General features: G+C 56.3%; 1 protein-coding gene across 16 annotated transcripts in view; it reads left to right on the top strand.

Moving 5' to 3' along the window:
* Window positions 1–18,797, top strand: part of dpy (fibrillin-like protein dumpy) — a 132,709-nt gene that overhangs the window by 111,126 nt on the left and 2,786 nt on the right. For 15 of the 16 annotated variants that reach the window (XM_086830904.1, XM_086830897.1, XM_086830893.1 and 12 more), the window contains 7 exons: window positions 10,111–10,770; window positions 10,837–11,766; window positions 11,975–13,663; window positions 13,971–14,171; window positions 14,228–14,422; window positions 14,480–15,475; window positions 15,538–18,765. In XM_086830904.1, coding sequence (XP_086687030.1) covers window positions 10,111–10,770; window positions 10,837–11,766; window positions 11,975–13,663; window positions 13,971–14,171; window positions 14,228–14,422; window positions 14,480–15,475; window positions 15,538–18,765 — 7,899 coding nt within the window. Of the gene's footprint in view, window positions 1–42; window positions 358–417; window positions 1,066–1,125; window positions 2,089–10,110; window positions 10,771–10,836; window positions 11,767–11,974; window positions 13,664–13,970; window positions 14,172–14,227; window positions 14,423–14,479; window positions 15,476–15,537; window positions 18,766–18,797 lie in introns of all 16 variants that reach the window. The other variant, XM_086830905.1, reaches the window with a different exon arrangement.

Below are 18,797 nucleotides of genomic sequence, written 5' to 3'. Positions count from 1 at the left end.
ATATTGCTAGACTGAAAACTCACCTTGAATTTACCCCGATAGCCCTGCCCGAACCCATACCCACTCGTCCCTGTCAGCCCTCTCCATGTGGACCTAACTCCCAGTGTCGGGAATCGAACGGTCAGGCTATATGCACCTGTCTGCCCGACTTTGTTGGATCGCCTCCCGGCTGTAGGCCCGAGTGTACCATCTCGAGCGAGTGTGACCTGACCCTGGCTTGTGTGCAACACCACTGTGTGGATCCCTGTCCCGGTGCATGCGGCAGCAATGCCCAATGTCGGGCTATTAACCACAGTCCGCATTGCAGTTGCTTGCCGGGCTTCCAGGGTGATGCCATCAGTGGTTGCCAGCGCATACGTAAGATTATGATTTATTTGGACTCTTCAAGCTGTTCTCCTAACGCCGAACCCTTTGCAGCGCCCAAGATTAGTTACGATGCCCCCAAGGAAACCTATCGCGATCCCTGCGTTCCCTCTCCTTGCGGCACCTTTGGTCAGTGTCGAGCCCAGGGCAACCAGGCAGTGTGTTCATGCCTGCCTGGATACTTTGGAGCTCCGCCCAATTGCCAGCCAGAGTGTGTGATTAACCCGGATTGTGCTCCGCATTTGGCGTGCATCAGTGAAAAGTGTCGAGATCCTTGTCCAGGTTCATGTGGACTGCAAGCCCTGTGCAATGTCATCAACCATACACCCATCTGCAGTTGTCCGGCAGGCTATGAGGGAAATCCCTTCATCAGCTGCCGGCCAACGCCACCACCGCCAACTCTAGTGCTACGCGATGCCTGCAATCCCTCTCCTTGCGGTTCCAATGCCGTTTGCAGTCCCGGTGGCCAGTGTTCATGTCTGCCAGACTTTGAGGGAAATCCCTACGTGGGCTGTCGGCCAGAATGCGTCCTCAACACCGACTGTGCCAGGGACAAGGCCTGCCAGCGCAGCAAATGCAAGGATCCCTGTCCCGGAGCTTGTGGTGTGGGAGCAGTGTGCGAAGTGAGAAATCACATTCCCACCTGTAATTGTCCACCAGGAACCTCGGGCAACGCGTTCGTCCAGTGTACCATTGTGCAATGTAGGTTTTCAAATGCGAATGTTCCAGAAACCCCCTTTAACACATCCGTAATCCTCTTAGCTGCTCCTGTGGAACCCCTGAATCCCTGTCAACCTTCGCCCTGTGGAAACAATGCCCAGTGTCGCGTGGCCAATGGACAGGCAATTTGCTCATGCTTGCCGGGATACTTTGGTGTTCCACCAAAGTGTCGACCAGAGTGCATCATTAACTCGGACTGTGCCCCGCATTTGGCCTGCTTGAATCAACAGTGTCGCGATCCCTGTCCCGGAGCTTGCGGGCAGTTCGCCCAGTGTCAGGTCATCCGCCACGTGCCGCATTGCAGCTGCCCAGCGGGATACTCGGGCAATGCCTTCTTCCTGTGCCAGCGAGTGCCAGCGCCACCACCGATTCAAAGGGAACCCTTGAACCCGTGCTCGCCATCGCCCTGTGGAGCTAACGCGGAATGTACTATCCAAGGTGACCAGGCAGTGTGCAAGTGCCTCAAGGATTACATAGGAACACCGCCCAACTGCCGCCCGGAGTGCATAACTTCTTCGGAGTGCCCCAGTCAGCTGGCTTGCATAGCTCAAAGGTGCCAAGATCCCTGTCCAGGGCTCTGTGGCAACGCCGCCAGTTGCCAGGTCATCAGCCACGTTCCCTCGTGCATCTGCATCGCAGACTACATTGGTGACCCCTACTCTGGTTGCTATCCCAGGCCGCAGATTCAGCGGGAGCAGATCAATCCCTGCTCGCAGAGTCCCTGCGGCAGCAATGCCGTGTGCCGGGAACGAGGAGGTGCTGGTGCTTGCCAGTGCCTGCCCGAGTACTATGGCAATCCCTACGAGGGATGCCGGCCCGAGTGTGTGCTCAACTCGGACTGTTCGAGCCACTTGGCTTGCTTGAATCAACATTGTCGCGATCCCTGTCCCGGAACCTGTGCCCCCAATGCCCAGTGTCAGGTTGTTAACCACGTGCCCAGCTGTAGCTGCTATCCTGGATATAGCGGCGATCCTTATCGTCACTGCCATGTGGTCCAGGCAGAACGTAAGAAGATTCCTCCCGGTCAATCGATTAACCCTTGCACTAACCCTGAATATTATTCCCAATCCACCCACTTGTGTCCCTCCCCAGCCATCAATGTTGTCCACTTTGATCCGTGCCAGCCCTCGCCTTGTGGTCCCAACTCTCAGTGCACCGAGTCCCAGGGTCAGGCGGTGTGCCGCTGCCTGCCTGAGTACTTTGGTTCCCCACCTGCCTGCCGACCCGAATGTACCACTAATCCTGAGTGTCCCAACGATAGGGCCTGTGTGGCCAGAAGATGTACCGATCCCTGTGTGGGAACCTGTGGTCAGAATGCCATTTGCCAGGCCAGTCAGCATAGAGCTCTTTGTTCGTGTTATCCTGGCTACACTGGTGATCCATTTATGCGCTGCCTGCCCCTGCCCCCACCTCAGCCTCAGATTATCCGAGATTCCCCAATTATACCGCGAGATCCTTGTATACCCTCGCCATGTGGACAGTTTGCCCAGTGCCGAGTGGAGTACGGGCAAGCGATTTGCTCCTGCCTGGCCTCCTACTTCGGTACTCCTCCTCACTGCCGACCCGAGTGTACCCTAAATTCAGACTGTCCCAGTCACAGAGCCTGCGTCAATCAGAGGTGCGTGGATCCTTGTCCAGGTGCCTGTGGTTTGGCTGCTCAATGTGATGTGCTCAACCATGTGCCCAGCTGTTCGTGCCCTAGAGGCTATGTCGGGGATCCGTTCTATCGCTGCTATCCAGCTCCGACACCGTCACCCGCCCCTGTAACTGTCGTGGCAGATGATCCCTGCCAGCCCTCGCCCTGCGGTCCCAATGCTCAGTGTGCGAACGGTATCTGCAGTTGCTTGCCCCTGTACCAGGGTGATCCCTACGTGGGCTGTCGCCCGGAGTGTGTACTGAGCACTGAGTGTCCATGGGACAAGGCTTGCATCCGCAATCGTTGCCAGGACCCGTGTCCCGGAACTTGTGGATCGGGAGCCACCTGCCAAGTGCACAATCATGTGGCTCTGTGCCAGTGTCCGGCTGGATATCAAGGCAATCCATTTGTCTTGTGCCAGCCTACACCGCTCCAGGCCCCCTACTCCGACCCCCATCCCTGCCAGCCATCTCCCTGTGGTCCCCATGGACAGTGCAGGGAAGTTGGCTCCCAAGCCATATGCTCCTGCCTGCCGGGTTACTACGGCAGTCCTCCAACCTGTCGGCCGGAATGTGTGAGTGATCCCGAGTGTCCGCCGAGTCTGGCCTGTGTGAATCAAAAGTGCCGCGACCCATGTCCTGGGGCTTGTGGTTACCTCGCCGAGTGCCGGGTGATCAACCACAGTCCACAGTGCTTCTGTCCGGTGGGTTACACAGGAAGTCCCTATGCCCAGTGCCATTTGATCAGAGTGGAGCCCATCCAAGTTCAACGCGAACCCGTCGATCCCTGCCTGCCGTCGCCGTGTGGTCCGCATGCTCAATGCAGCCATGAGGGCGGCAACGCTGTCTGCCGCTGCCTGCCGGAGTACCTGGGAGTTCCTCCCTACTGCCGGCCCGAGTGCATAGCCAACAGCGAGTGTCCCAGCGACAGGGCTTGCATCAATCGCAAGTGCCAGGATCCGTGCCCGGGCCTGTGCGGCTTCAGTGCCATCTGTCGAACCGTCAACCACCAACCGAATTGTGTTTGTGCCCCCGGTTTGGTGGGCAATCCCTTCACCTCCTGCCTGCCACCAACTCGACCACAGCCATATCCCGCTGTCCCGCCTACAACGGCCATTGAAGTGCTCCAGTATGAAGAGCCCTATGTCAATCCGTGTGAGCCCAATCCTTGTGGGGCGAATGCCGAATGCAATCAGCGAGGTCGGGTGGCCTCCTGCGTCTGCCTGCCTGAGTACTTTGGCAATCCCTACGAGGCCTGTCGACCCGAGTGCATCCTGAACTCTGATTGCCCCTCGAGTAGGGCCTGTGTACAGCAAAAGTGTCGCGATCCGTGTCCCGGTACTTGTGGCCTGAATGCCGAGTGCTATGTCCAGGATCACCTACCGCAGTGTATGTGCCTCAGAGGTTACACCGGCAATCCCTTGGCATACTGTTCACCAGTGGTGCCAGTGGTGCAGCAATGTAAGCATCCCTGCAATCTCAAGAGTCCATTCAATCTTTATAATATATTCCCTTTGCCATCAGCCCATGTAACACCTCAGAATCCCTGTGATCCCTCTCCCTGCGGACCCAATGCCAAGTGTCATCCCTCGAACAATCAAGCCGTTTGCTCCTGTCTGCCCGAGTTCTATGGCAGCCCGCCAAACTGTCGTCCCGAGTGCACCCTGAACTCGGAGTGCTCGTACGACAAGGCCTGTGTCCAGCACAAGTGTGTCGATCCCTGCCCCGGAGTCTGCGGCATCAATGCCGAGTGCCGCGTGCACTACCACAGTCCCATATGCTATTGCATAGCCACGCACACGGGTGATCCTCTCACGCGATGCTACGAGAACCCCAAACGTAAGAATATAGTTGAAGCCACAGAAGCTTTAAGAGATTCGCCTAACAAAAATCAATTGACCATTTTATTAGAAACACCTGTGAGACCTCAAGTATATGACACACCTTCGCCTCCGTATCCGGTGGCAATACCTGGTCTAGTGCACATCCAACAGCCGGTGGGAGTTGTAAATATACCCTCCGCTCCGCAGCCTGTATACCCTGCGCCAGTTTACCATCCAGCGCCACAGCCTTCGATTCCCCCAGCACCTGGAGTAGTGAATATTCCATCCGTACCACAGCCTGGATACCCATCACCACAGCCTCCGGTTTACGATGTCAATTATCCGTCGCAGGCGTATCCTGTTCCTCACCAACCTGGAGTTGTAAACATTCCGTCGGTGTTGCATCCAGTGCCCCCAACTTCCCAGCGACCAGTTTTCATACCTTCGGCAGTGAATCCAACTCCTTTACCACAACCTGGAGTAATTAACATACCTTCAGTGCAGCAGCCGAGCTATCCTACACCTCAGACTCCTGTTTATAATGTGAATTATCCAACAACACCGATTCCCCAACAACCCGGTGTGGTGAATATTCCTTCTGTGCCTCAGCCAGTACATCCAACTCCGAATCCGCCGATATATGACGTAAACTATCCAACGACACCTGCTAAAGTACCCCAACAACCTGGAGTGATCAATATTCCTTCGGTGCCACAGCCAATACCGGCGTCACCCCAACCTCCTGTGTTTATACCAACACCTGAGAGGCCGACACCAGTTCCTAAACCAGGAGTAATTAATATTCCCTCAGCACCACAGCCAGTGCATCCTTCACCAAATCCACCAGTCTACGACATTAACTATCCTACGCCGCCTGCGCCAATACCCCAACATCCAGGAGTGGTGAATATTCCTTCTGTGCCGCAGCCAGTACATCCAACTCCGAATCCGCCGGTATATGACGTAAACTACCCTACGACACCTGCTCCAGTACCCCAACAACCTGGAGTGATCAATATTCCTTCGGTGCCTCAGCCAATACCAGCGTCACCTCAACCTCCTGTGTTTATACCATCACCTGAGAGGCCGACACCAGTTCCTAAACCAGGAGTAATTAATATTCCTTCAGGACCACAGCCAGTGCATCCTTTACCAACTCCACCTGTTTATGACGTTAACTATCCAACGCCCCACTATCCGGTACCACAACAACCTGGAGTAGTAAATATTCCGTCGGTACCGCAGCCAACTCCTCCAGTTTCCCAAAGACCTGTGTTCTTGCCGTCGCCAAACACGACACCTGCCCCCCAACCAGGTGTGGTTAATATACCTTCTGTGCCACAGCCTGTGTATCCGACGCCACACACTACGGTGGTACAGCGTCCAGCCATATATGATGTTTACTATCCACCACCACCGGCCAGGCCAGGTGTGATAAATATTCCATCGCCGCCACGACCCGTATACCCGGTTACCCAGCAGCCCATCTATATACCAGCTCCAGTTCCAGTGCCAAATCCACCTGCCCCTACGCCAGGCATAGTTAATATTCCATCGGCGCCACAGCCAACTTATCCACCTCAAAATCCACCGATTTACGATGTCAGCTACCCAACACCACAGCCAACTCCTCCGGCTCCGGGAATAATCAATATTCCTTCGGTGCCTCAACCTGTGCCATCTCCAACACCTGGTGTGATCAATATCCCATCGCAGCCATCTCCTCCAATCTCGACACCGAGACCAGGAGTTCTAAACATTCCATCGGCGCCACAGCCGACTTATCCACCACAAAATCCACCGATTTACGATGTCAGCTACCCAACACCACAGCCAACTCCTCCGGCCCCGGGAATAATCAATATTCCTTCGGTGCCTCAACCTGTGCCACCACCAACTCCTGGTGTGATCAATATTCCATCGCAGCCATCTCCTCCAACCCCAACACCGAGACCAGGAGTTCTAAACATTCCATCGGCGCCACAGCCGACTTATCCACCACAAAATCCACCGATTTACGATGTCAGCTACCCAACACCACAGCCAACTCCTCCAGCCCCGGGAATAATCAATATTCCTTCGGTGCCTCAACCTGTGCCACCACCAACTCCTGGTGTGATCAATATTCCATCGCAGCCATCTCCTCCAATCTCAACACCGAGACCTGGAGTTCTGAACATTCCATCGGCGCCACAGCCGACTTATCCACCTCAAAATCCACCGATTTACGATGTCAGCTATCCAAGACCACAGCCAACTCCTCCAGCCCCGGGAATAATCAATATTCCCTCAGTGCCTCAACCAGTACCATCTCCAACACCTGGTGTGATCAATGTCCCATCGCATCCATCTCCTCCAACCCCAACACCGAGACCAGGAGTTCTGAACATTCCATCGGTGCAACATCCAACTTATCCACCTCAAAATCCACCGATTTACGATGTCAGCTACCCAACACCACAGCCAACTCCTCCGGCTCCAGGAATAATTAATATTCCCTCAGTGCCTCAACCAGTACCATCTCCAACACCTGGTGTGATCAATGTCCCATCGCATCCATCTCCTCCAACCCCAACACCGAGACCAGGAGTTCTGAACATTCCATCGGTGCCACATCCAACTTATCCACCTCAAAATCCACCGATTTACGATGTCAGCTACCCAACACCACAGCCAACTCCTCCAGCCCCGGGAATAATCAATATTCCTTCGGTGCCCCAACCTGTGCCATCGTCAACTCCTGGTGTGATCAATATTCCATCGCAACCATCACCAGCGATCCCACAAACACCAATCCAAGTTATCCAATACGAAACGCAACAACCGCGTCCAACGCCTGGAGTGATTAACATTCCATCTGTACCGCAACCTACATTCCCGACACAAAATCCACCCATTGTGAACTACCCAACCGAACAGTCAACTCCTGTACCAAGGCCAGGTGTGGTTAACATCCCATCCGTGCTACAATATCCTGCTCCTGGTGTGATACATGTTCCAGCTCAGCCATCGCAACCTGGAACAACACCTAGACCTGGAATTATCAACATACCATCGCTGCCACAACCCATACCTTCAACGCCTCAAAGGCCTATTCAAGAGGTCGTTCACTACGACACTCAGAGGCCGCAGCCAGTTTCTGGAGTGATTAATGTCCCAGCACGACCACATTACGACGTGGCAAGGCCGGCGTTTGAGTATAATCCATGTTATCCATCGCCTTGTGGTCCCTACTCGCAATGTCACAATCGTTTTGGAGCTGCAGCCTGCGTCTGCCTGCCAAACTACCGAGGAACGCCGCCCAATTGCCGACCAGAGTGCGTTGTGCACTCTGATTGCCCCACGCACTTGGCCTGCATCAACCAAAAGTGCCGTGATCCGTGCCCAGGAACTTGTGCCTACAACGCAGTGTGCCGTGTCCACGAACACATGCCCAATTGCTTCTGCCAACCGGGCTACACTGGAAACCCATTCGAGTCGTGCCAACCCATGCCGATAACCACTGTTCAACGTGAGCCCACGGCAGTGCAGGATCCGTGCTACCCTTCGAGATGTGGACCAAATGCGGTATGCAACAATGGAAAGTGCAGCTGCATTCCAGAATACCGAGGAGATCCCTACGTGGGCTGCCGCCCGGAGTGTGTTCTCAACACGGACTGTGCCAGGGACAAGGCGTGCATTCGTCAGAAGTGCCAAGATCCCTGTCCAGGAACTTGCGGATTGAATTCCATTTGCAACGTGTACAACCATTTGGCCATCTGCACGTGTCCGGAGCGAATGCAGGGCGATGCCTTTGTGAGATGTGACCCGATACCCAAGCCCAGGCCCACGCCGCCTCGTGATGAACCACCCACGACTCTACCGGCAATTGTGCCTCAGCGGGCTCCAATAGTTAACCCATGCCAACCGTCTCCGTGTGGGCCCAATGCCCAGTGTCGCCCCTACTATGAGCAGGCGATTTGCTACTGCCTGCCAGACTTTATTGGCACTCCGCCCGCCTGTCGTCCGGAGTGCACCTCGAACTCAGATTGTCCCCTCGACAAGTACTGCCTGAATCTCAGGTGTCGTGATCCTTGCCCGGGAGCCTGTGGTCTTCGTGCCATTTGTCATGTGCAGAACCACAGTCCCCGGTGCGTGTGTCCACCCCACCTAACGGGCAATCCCCTGCTGGCCTGCCAGCCTATAGGTAAAGCAAATATTTCCCAAGACTCCCAAAGACTCAAATCTAATCCCCACCTCTCAGTTATTCCTCCCGTAGAACGCGACGAAGTGGTTAATCCCTGCCAGCCCTCGCCCTGTGGTCCGAACTCCGAGTGCCAGGCCACGCCGGCCGGTGCTCGGTGCTCCTGCCTGCCCCAATATCACGGCACGCCGCCCTTCTGCCGGCCCGAATGCATAAGCAGCGCCGATTGTCCGGCGGACAAGGCCTGTCGCAATTACAAGTGCGTCGATCCCTGTCCTGGCAGCTGCGGCCAGTCGGCCCTTTGTCGGGTGGTGGCCCACAGTCCCATCTGCTACTGTCCCGAGGGCTATGTGGGCAATGCTTACAGCATTTGTAGGAGACCAGATCCCAGTCCACCTCCAGTTAGAATCCAACCTTGCAGTCCCAGTCCATGCGGGGTCAATGCCATTTGTCTGCCCCACAACGATTGGAGCGTCTGCCAGTGTTTGCCGGGTTACTATGGCAATCCATCGGAGATCTGCCGACCCGAGTGCACCGTAAACTCGGACTGTCCCAGCCACAGGGCTTGTATGAAGGAGAAGTGCCGCGATCCCTGTCCCGGCGTTTGTGGCTTCAATGCCCAGTGCCAGGTGATTGACCACAATCCGGTGTGCGAGTGCCATCCGGGCTTTGTGGGCAATCCCTATCTCAGCTGTCGCTTAGTCCAGCAAGAACGTAAGAAGATATACCTTAGGTTATGCCTTATACCGATCCTAATGCGTCTTTATTCTCTAATCAATAATATGGTTTTATGTTTGTTGACTTTTCTGCCTCTGCCTCTCGTGGAATCCCTAAACCCATTGACCTTGCTCTGTGATATTCTGCCATTTTACTTTAAGATGAATCTTAATCCTTGAACTCTTTACTGCCCTAAACAACAACGCTGTACTCTACGTGATCTCATTTTATAATCAGGGAATTCTTTAATCCTTCTCTGTCTCTGCGGTATTGACCAACCATTTCAGCTGCACTCCGTTCTCTAACCAAATACATGTGATATATGATGCCAAAGCTATTGAAAATGATCTCAAACCCCTTGCAAAGGATATTTGCTGTCTAAGATATCCTTGCCCCAAGAAATCATTCCAAACTCTGTGATATTTATCTGCTCTCTGAAACAACAACGCTGTACTCAACCTTTTGCTCTAAACCAATCCTTTTTCAGCTACCTCATGTGTAAAATCTTAAACTCATCCCATGGAGGACTCGTTCTCCATGCTCTGTGACAATATGCTAGCTCTAGAAATACTTAAACTTGCTTTTGGTTCGCTTTTAATTACTGCTTCGCTTTCGCCCTGCTTTCTCGAGTGCAAAAATCCTAAAAGAAAACCCTCTGAATTCCCTTAGCCACCCCTCCGGAGTATGTGAACCCCTGTCAACCATCGCCTTGTGGGGCCAATTCCCAGTGCCGCGAATCCCAGGGACAGGCCATCTGCTCCTGCCTGCCAGAGTTTGTGGGCACGCCGCCCTCATGCCGTCCAGAGTGTGTGATTAGCGCCGAGTGTCCCGCGAATAAAGCGTGCATCAACCAAAAGTGCCAGGACCCATGTCCCGGGGCTTGTGGTCTGAATGCCCAGTGCCATGTGAGGAACCATAGTCCATTGTGTTCGTGCCTGCCAGGATTTACCGGCGATGCCCTAACCCGCTGCCTGCCAGAGCCGCCACCGAAGCCACCCAAGTCGGAGGATGTCCGGGATCCATGTGTGCCATCACCCTGTGGTCCGTACTCTCAGTGTCGGGTGGTCAATAACGGAGCTAGTTGCTCCTGCCTGCCCAACTATGTCGGAGCGGCGCCCTACTGCCGTCCGGAGTGCACCATCAATGCGGAGTGTCCCAGCAATCTGGCCTGCATCAACGAGAAGTGCCGTGATCCTTGTCCGGGAGCCTGTGGCTTTGCAGCCCAGTGTAGTGTCATCAATCATACGCCCAGTTGCTCGTGTCCTGCAGGATACACGGGAGACCCCTTCACCAGCTGCCGCTTGCAGCCACCACCACAACCACCAAAGAGTATGCCCCAACCATCAACCAAATGCCCAGAGGATTTCTCTCAACTAGGCCCCCTTTCTCTTGCAGCTCCCTCCGATCCCTGCCAGCCCTCGCCTTGCGGAGCCAACGCTCTGTGTAACAATGGCCAGTGCTCTTGCCTGCCTGAGTACCATGGTGATCCGTACATCGGCTGTCGTCCCGAGTGCGTTTTGAACTCGGATTGTCCCCGGAACCGAGCGTGTGTGAACCAAAAGTGCGTGGATCCTTGCCCGGGACACTGTGCCCCCAATGCCCTTTGCGACGCCGTCAACCACATTGCCATGTGCCACTGCCCCGAGCGGATGACGGGCAATGCGTTCGTCTCCTGCTCGCCCATACGCGATGAGCCTCCACCAACACCGCCCAATCCCTGCCAGCCGTCGCCGTGCGGCGCCAACGCCCAGTGCCTGGAGAGGAACGGCAATGCCATCTGCTCCTGCCTCACCGGATACTTTGGCCAGCCACCAAATTGCCGTCTGGAGTGCTACTCCAGCTCGGACTGCTCCCAGGTGCATGCCTGCATCAACAACAAGTGCATGGATCCGTGTCCGGGCAAGTGTGGCCTCAACGCCATCTGCCAGGCCATCCAGCACAGGGCTCAATGCGAGTGCAGTCCCGGATACACCGGCAACGCCTATGCCCTGTGCAGTCTCATCCCCAGGATACCACAAATCGTACGAGATCCTTGCCAGCCCTCACCTTGCGGTCCCAACTCTCAGTGCAGGAATGTGAACGATCAGGCAGAGTGCCGCTGTCTGCCGGAATTCCAAGGTACTCCGCCGAACTGCCGGCCGGAGTGTGTTAGCCACGATGAGTGTGCCAATAACCTGGCGTGCATGAACCAGAAGTGCGCCGACCCCTGTCCCGGCAGCTGTGGCCAGAATGCCCAGTGTCGGGTCACCCTGCACACGCCCAACTGTCAGTGTCCGGCGGGCATGACCGGTGATCCCTTCCGTATTTGCCAGCCCATACCTCAAAGTAAGCATCCTTGTCCAACCCTGAGATCTTTCCTTAAAGAATTGCGATCTGAACTAGGTTCGGTAACGAACCGAAGAGGAGGCCTTTGACTATGTTACTAAGGTTAATCTTGTCCCTGTTTACCCCAAGTTTGCATATTGTAATCCAGGCATGTTAGGTCCTGAATATAACCTTTGACCTAACCCATGCATTACCATTCCATTTTCAGATATACCCGCTCCGCCACCGACTCCCAAGAATCCTTGCTACCCCTCACCCTGCGGCACCAATGCCGTTTGCCGAGTGCAGGGCGAGAACTACGTTTGCGAGTGCAGCCAGGCGGAGTATATCGGCAATCCCTACGAGGGCTGTCGCCCCGAATGCGTGGGCAACTCCGAGTGTCCGGCCAACCAGGCTTGCATCCGCAACAAGTGCCAGGATCCTTGCCCTGGAGTGTGTGGCTTGGAGGCCATTTGTAGCATGAACAACCATATACCGATCTGCTCTTGCCCGACGGGCTACACGGGCAATGCCTTTGTGCAGTGCACGCGTCTGCTGACCCCGCCACCTCCGTCGGATCCTTGCTACCCGTCACCCTGTGGACCCAACTCGATTTGCAGAGTCCAAAGCGAGAAGGCCGTGTGCGAGTGCCTGCCAGGATTCTTTGGTAATCCTCTGGCCCAGGGCTGTCGCCCGGAGTGCACTCTGAGCTCGGATTGCGCCAAGGATCGGGCGTGCATCAATGCCAAGTGCGTGGATGCCTGCGTGGGAGAATGTGGATTCGGTGCCGTTTGTCAGACGATCAACCACAGTCCCGTGTGCAGCTGTCCGCCCAATATGGTGGGCAATCCCTTCGTGCAGTGCGAACAGCCCCGCCAGGCCGAGCCTGTCGATCCCTGCCAGCCGTCCCCGTGCCGCAGCAATGGCATTTGCCGTGTGCGCAACGGAGCCGCCACCTGCAGCTATCCGGAGTGCGTGATCAACGAGGATTGCTCCAGGGATAGGGCTTGTGTGAGCCAGAAGTGCCGTGACCCGTGCCTGAATGCCTGCGGCAACAATGCCATTTGTCGGGCCATCAACCACAAGGCTGTCTGCAGCTGTCCGCCGGACTTCTACGGTTCGCCGTACGCCGAGTGCTTGAGACAGATCCCAGAGATCCAGCCCCCCAAGCCGGAATGCATCAGTGATAGTGACTGTACCAATGACAAGGCCTGCATCAATCAGGTTTGCCGCAATCCCTGCGAACAGTCCAACCTGTGCGCCCAACAGGCTCGTTGCCATGTCCAACTCCATCGGCCGTTGTGCGTCTGCAACGAGGGATACACCGGAAATGCCCTGCAGAACTGCTACCTATTGGGCTGCCGATCGGACGGCGAATGTGCCGCCACGGAGGCCTGTATCAATCAGCAGTGCGTCGATCCCTGTGGATTCACCCAGTGCGGAACGGGAGCCATCTGCCGGGCGGACTTCAACCACCGAGCCAGGTGCCACTGTCCAGATGGTTATCGAGGAAATCCGCTGGTTCGTTGCGAGCGTCCCGAGTGTCGCTCGGATGATGAGTGCGCCTTCCATCTGGCCTGTCGCAATGAACGCTGCGAGGATCCATGCAACTGCGGCATTGGTGCCCAATGCCGAGTGGATAACCATCGTGCCCAGTGCCGCTGTCCAGTTGGTTTCAGCGGCAATCCGGCTGTTAGGTGTGACCTGGTGCCAGCTCAACCCGAGGGCTGCACAATGGACGCGGAGTGTCCCAGCAAGTTGGCTTGCTTTGGCGGCGAATGCAAGAACCCGTGTGCGGTCACTCATCCATGTGGCGCCAATGCCATCTGCGAGGTGGTGGACACCCTGCCTCTGCGCACCATGATCTGTCGCTGTGAGCCTGGTTATGTGGGTGACGCCGACATTGGATGTCGTAAAGGTGGGTTACAGATTGAGTTTTTACTAGATTTAATCGCTTAAGGATTGCTTTGGAGGATATTGATCCTTGATTTACGCTTTATTTTTGAGTTTTGCTCTCTCATTCCAGCAGCAGTTTTTTATTATATACAAAGTGCTTGATTGAATATATAAAATATAAACCTTTTTATAGCGTTGCACCCTGTACCTCTGTATATATATACTTTGGATGCACTCTATAACTCTTAACTGCTGCACATTAGCCGCACTTAGCAAAGTTATATTTTGCCTGAAAATAAGTGAAACTAATCCCTCATTTCGTTATTTAGAACCCGCTCGCGACCAGGGCTGTACCTCGCATGATCAGTGCCAGGACACGGAGGCCTGTCGCTCCGGTAACTGTGTCAATCCCTGCCTGGATGCCTCGCCATGTGCTCGCACAGCCCATTGTTTGGCCCAGCAGCATCGCGCTATCTGCAGCTGTCCGCCGGAAACCCAGGGAGATCCCTTCACCAACTGCTATCAGCCACGTAAGTCCAATATATCCGTACTCCATGATCCATGATTAATGATATTGTAATTTCAGCTCAAATCATTGCTGGCTGTACCCATGACTCGGAGTGCCAGGCCAATGCGGCCTGCATCAATCAACGTTGCCAGGATCCCTGTGCCGAGGCCAATCCTTGCGCTGGCAATGCCGAGTGTCGCGTGCAGAACTACCGTCCGATTTGCTACTGTCCAGCTGGATGGGGTGGTGACCCCCAGGTTCAATGCTACAAACGTGAGTAAACATTGCATCCCTTCCAAGTGCCGAATACTTACCAGTACTTACCTTCAGCCGAGTGCAAGATCAATGCCGACTGTCCATACGACAAGGCCTGCTTGAACGAGAACTGCGTGAATCCCTGCACCCACGGCCAGGTGCGTTGCGGAAGCGGCGCCCAGTGCCTGCCTCAGAATCACCAGGCTGTGTGCAGCTGTCCCGCCGGAACCCAGGGCAATCCCTTCATCTCCTGCATCACGGGTCACTGTCAGTACAACGAGGATTGTGCCGATCACGAGGCCTGCGATCGTCTGAATCGTGTCTGCCGTCCGGTCTGCGAGCAAGAGACCTGCGCTCTCAATGCCTTGTGTGTGGGTCGTCGCCATCAGCCTCAGTGCGAGTGCCGACCTGGTTACCAGGGAAATCCCTTCGTTCAGTGCGACTTACCACAGCAGACGCCGAAACCGCAGTGCACCCAAGATGCCGACTGCCCCTCAAGATTGGCCTGCATCAACGAGAGGTGCGCAGATCCATGCGCCACTCCACATGTTTGCACGCCGCAACAGACCTGCAACGTACTGGACACCCTGCCACTACGCACCATGATCTGCAAGTGTCCCAGCGACACGGTTACCGATACCTCTGGCAATTGTGTGGCCATTAAGCGACCCGCTGTCAGCGTCGGCTGCCAGCACAACTCGGAGTGCGCCAATCCCGAGGTCTGCTCCAATGGAAACTGCTTGGATGCCTGTCGCCTGGAGCACTGTGGCGTCAATGCCCAGTGTACCGCCCGAGATCACTACGCGCAGTGCAACTGCCCGAAGGGTTACCAAGGCAATCCACGCATCGAGTGCTACTCCACGGTGGTGGGAAGGCCTAAGGTTCCCAACCCGAGCTGTGCCCGCGACGACGATTGCCCCAGGGACCAGACCTGCCGCAATGAGCTCTGTGTGAATCCGTGCGCCGCAGACGCTTGTGGAATCGGTGCATACTGCCATGTGCAGATGCGCAAGGCCATTTGCCGCTGTCCGCCGGATTACACGGGTCATCCTGAGGATCGATGCATACCACGTAAGTCTAAATTGATGTTATATTTTTCCTTGCCAGTCCAATATCATCTGGTTCTCCCTCAGCTTCCGGCGTGATAACCGTGGGCTGCAAGTCCAGCGCCGACTGTCCCTCCACCGAGGCCTGCATCAACACCCAGTGTGTGAGCCCCTGCAACTGCGGACCGAATGCCGAGTGCACCGTGAAGAACCATCATCCGATCTGCTACTGCAAGCCTGGATTCTCGGGCAATGCCCAGTTTGGCTGTGCTCCCATTGGCTGCCAGTCGGACGACGAGTGCAGCGGTGATAAGCAGTGCCTGAACCGTGAGTGTGTCAATCCCTGCCTGGTTACGGATCCCTGCGCGCTGAATGCCGAGTGCTTTGGACGAAACCATCGCGCTAACTGCCGCTGTCCCGTGGGATTGGAGGGAGATCCGTTCGTGCGTTGTCTGCGTTTGGAATGCCACTCTGACTATGACTGCGCCTCCAACCTGGCCTGCGTGGCCAACCAGTGCGTGAGCCCTTGTGGCCAACAGAATCCTTGTGCGCAGAATGCCCAATGCCAAGCACTGCAGCATCGCGCTGTCTGCCGCTGCCCGGAGCACCTGCCCCTGGGCAACCCATACTCCTACTGCGAGCCGCGTTTGGCTGAGCCAGTGTGCCGAGATGACGGCGACTGCCCCAGTGGTCTGGCCTGTATCGATGTCAAGTGCCAGAACCCGTGTACGGAGCTTTCGCCATGCGCCCGGACCGCCCAGTGCAGCGTCTTGGACAGCGTCCCAGTGCGAACAATGGTCTGTGAATGTCCCGAATCTCAGGTGCCCGATGCCAGTGGTGAGTGCCGACAGCTGGTGCTGCCCAGCCCGCCGGGCTGTGAGACCGATCAGGACTGTCCCGACCAGGAGGCCTGCATCCACCGACAGTGCCGCAACCCGTGCAACTGCGGCACCAATGCCATCTGCCAAGTGACACAACACCGCGCTGTATGCAGTTGTCAGGACGGCTTTGAGGGCAATCCCTATGCGTCCTGTCGTTCCATCGGCTGCCGCGTCGACAGCGAGTGCGACTCGGGCAAGGCCTGCATTAATGGAGACTGCATCAATCCCTGCCTGATCAACGATCCCTGCGGCCCCAATGCCGAGTGCTACGTTCAAGCGAACCGTGCCCAGTGCCGCTGCCTGAGCGGCTACCGCGGTAATCCCTACGAGCGTTGTCGCGTCATCGGTTGCAGCAGCAACAACGACTGCCCCACGGACAAGACCTGCCAGAACGAGCAGTGCGTAAACCCCTGTGTCTACCACAACCCGTGTGCCCCGCGTGCGGAGTGCCGAGCCCAAAATCACCTCGCCGTGTGTCGCTGTCCCGCCGACTTCCTGGGCAATCCCTACGTCGACTGCAGACCGCCGCCGCAGCCCGTCTGCCGGCTGGACACCGACTGTCCTGCCCGCCAGGCCTGCATCAACGAACAGTGCGTGGATCCCTGCCTGGTCCTGGAGCCCTGCCAACGGCCTGCCCAGTGCCAGGTGACTCCAACGTCGCCGGTACGCACGATGATCTGTATCTGCCCCGATGGCTACATCAGTAGCGGCAGTGGAAGCTGCAAGCCTACGACAGGAATCACCAAGGTGGGAGGCTGCATCTCGGACTCGGACTGTCCGGCGGATAAGTCATGCCTCAACGGCGTCTGCCGGGATCCCTGCAACTGCGGCCTGAATGCCGAGTGCCGAATCAAGGACCACAAACCGGTGTGCACGTGTCGCCAGGGCTATGAAGGCAACCCCGAGTTCGAGTGCGCCAAAATCGAGTGCAGCATCAACTCGGACTGTCCCGGAACCCATGCGTGCCGCAACCAACTCTGCGTGCCCGCCTGCCAGGGCGAGCAGTGCGGAACCAACGCCCAGTGCCTGGCCATAGAACATCGGGCCGTCTGCGAGTGCATACCAGGACATGGTGGAAACGCCAGGATTGCTTGTACTCCCCTGGGATGCCGCGCCGACGACGAGTGCCCCCTTGACAAGGCGTGCGTGAATGGCAAGTGCATTGATCCGTGCGCAACGACTGCGATCTGTGCCCAGGACGAACTGTGCAAGGTGTACCAGCACCGGCCGCAGTGCGCCTGCCCGCCGGGTACCGTGCCTGGCAGGAATGGCTGCGAGTCGGAGCGCCATGTGCCCATCTGCATCAGCGATGCGGACTGTCCCAGCCAACGGGCCTGCCTTCGCGGCGAGTGCGTGAATCCCTGCAATGCGACCCAGCCGTGCGGAGTCAACGCCGAGTGCCGCGTGCGAGACACGTTGCCCGTTAGGACCATGATCTGCGAGTGCCTGGAAGGCTACACCGGCAATGCGGCCGTGCAGTGCGACAAACGATCCCTGTGCGTCATCGAGAAGGGCTTCGTCCGGGACGTGGACGGACAGTGTGTCTGCCCGCCCGGCACTGCCTTGGACATCTATGAGTACTGCACTCCCTGCCAAGTGGAGCAGGGCTTCCGCATCGACGAGAGCGGTCACTGTGTGTGCGCCCTGGAGCGCGGCATGGTGATCGACGAGCGCGGACGCTGCACTTGCCCCATTGACCTGGGCTACCGCCTAACGCCTCGCGGCGAATGCCTGCCCGAGGAGCCACCAGAGTGCACCAGCAATGATCAGTGCGCAGACAACCGCTTCTGTAACCTGGACACCAAGACCTGCGAGGATCCCTGCCTGACCAAGGTGTGTGGAGTGAATGCCTTCTGTAATGCCGTAAACCATCGTGGTCAGTGCCAGTGTATCACCGGTTACACGGGCAATCCCGACCTGCACTGCAATCACACCAACTTCCGTACCGATTTCCCACGACCCGACATGGTGGTCAGCTGTCTTGCCGATGGCGTCCAGGTGGAGATCCACATCACAGAGCCCGGTTTTAACGGAGTTCTCTACGTGAAGGGTCACAGCAAGGACGAGGAATGCCGACGTGTGGTCAATCTGGCCGGAGAAACTGTTCCTCGCACCGAGATCTTCCGCGTTCACTTCGGTAGCTGCAGCATGCAGGCCGTGAAGGATGTGGCCAGCTTTGTGTTGGTCATCCAGAAGCATCCCAAGCTGGTGACCTACAAGGCTCAGGCCTACAACATCAAGTGCGTCTACCAAACGGGCGAAAGGAACGTTACCCTTGGCTTCAACGTATCCATGCTGACAACGGCCGGCACGATTGCTAACACAGGACCGCCACCCATTTGCCAGATGCGCATCATTACCAACGAGGGCGAGGAGATCAACTCTGCCGAAATCGGCGACAATCTCAAGTTGCAAGTGGACGTGGAGCCAGCCAGTAAGTATTAATATATTATTAACCTATCCAAA

The sequence above is a fragment of the Drosophila serrata genome, unplaced genomic scaffold (genome assembly GCF_035046125.1).
Source record: "Drosophila serrata isolate PLE 108 unplaced genomic scaffold, ASM3504612v1 contig_240, whole genome shotgun sequence".
Classification (NCBI taxonomy): Eukaryota; Metazoa; Arthropoda; class Insecta; order Diptera; family Drosophilidae; genus Drosophila; species Drosophila serrata.
The sequence above is the reverse complement of the archived record's forward strand: the minus strand, read 5'-3'. Positions and strand labels throughout refer to the sequence as shown.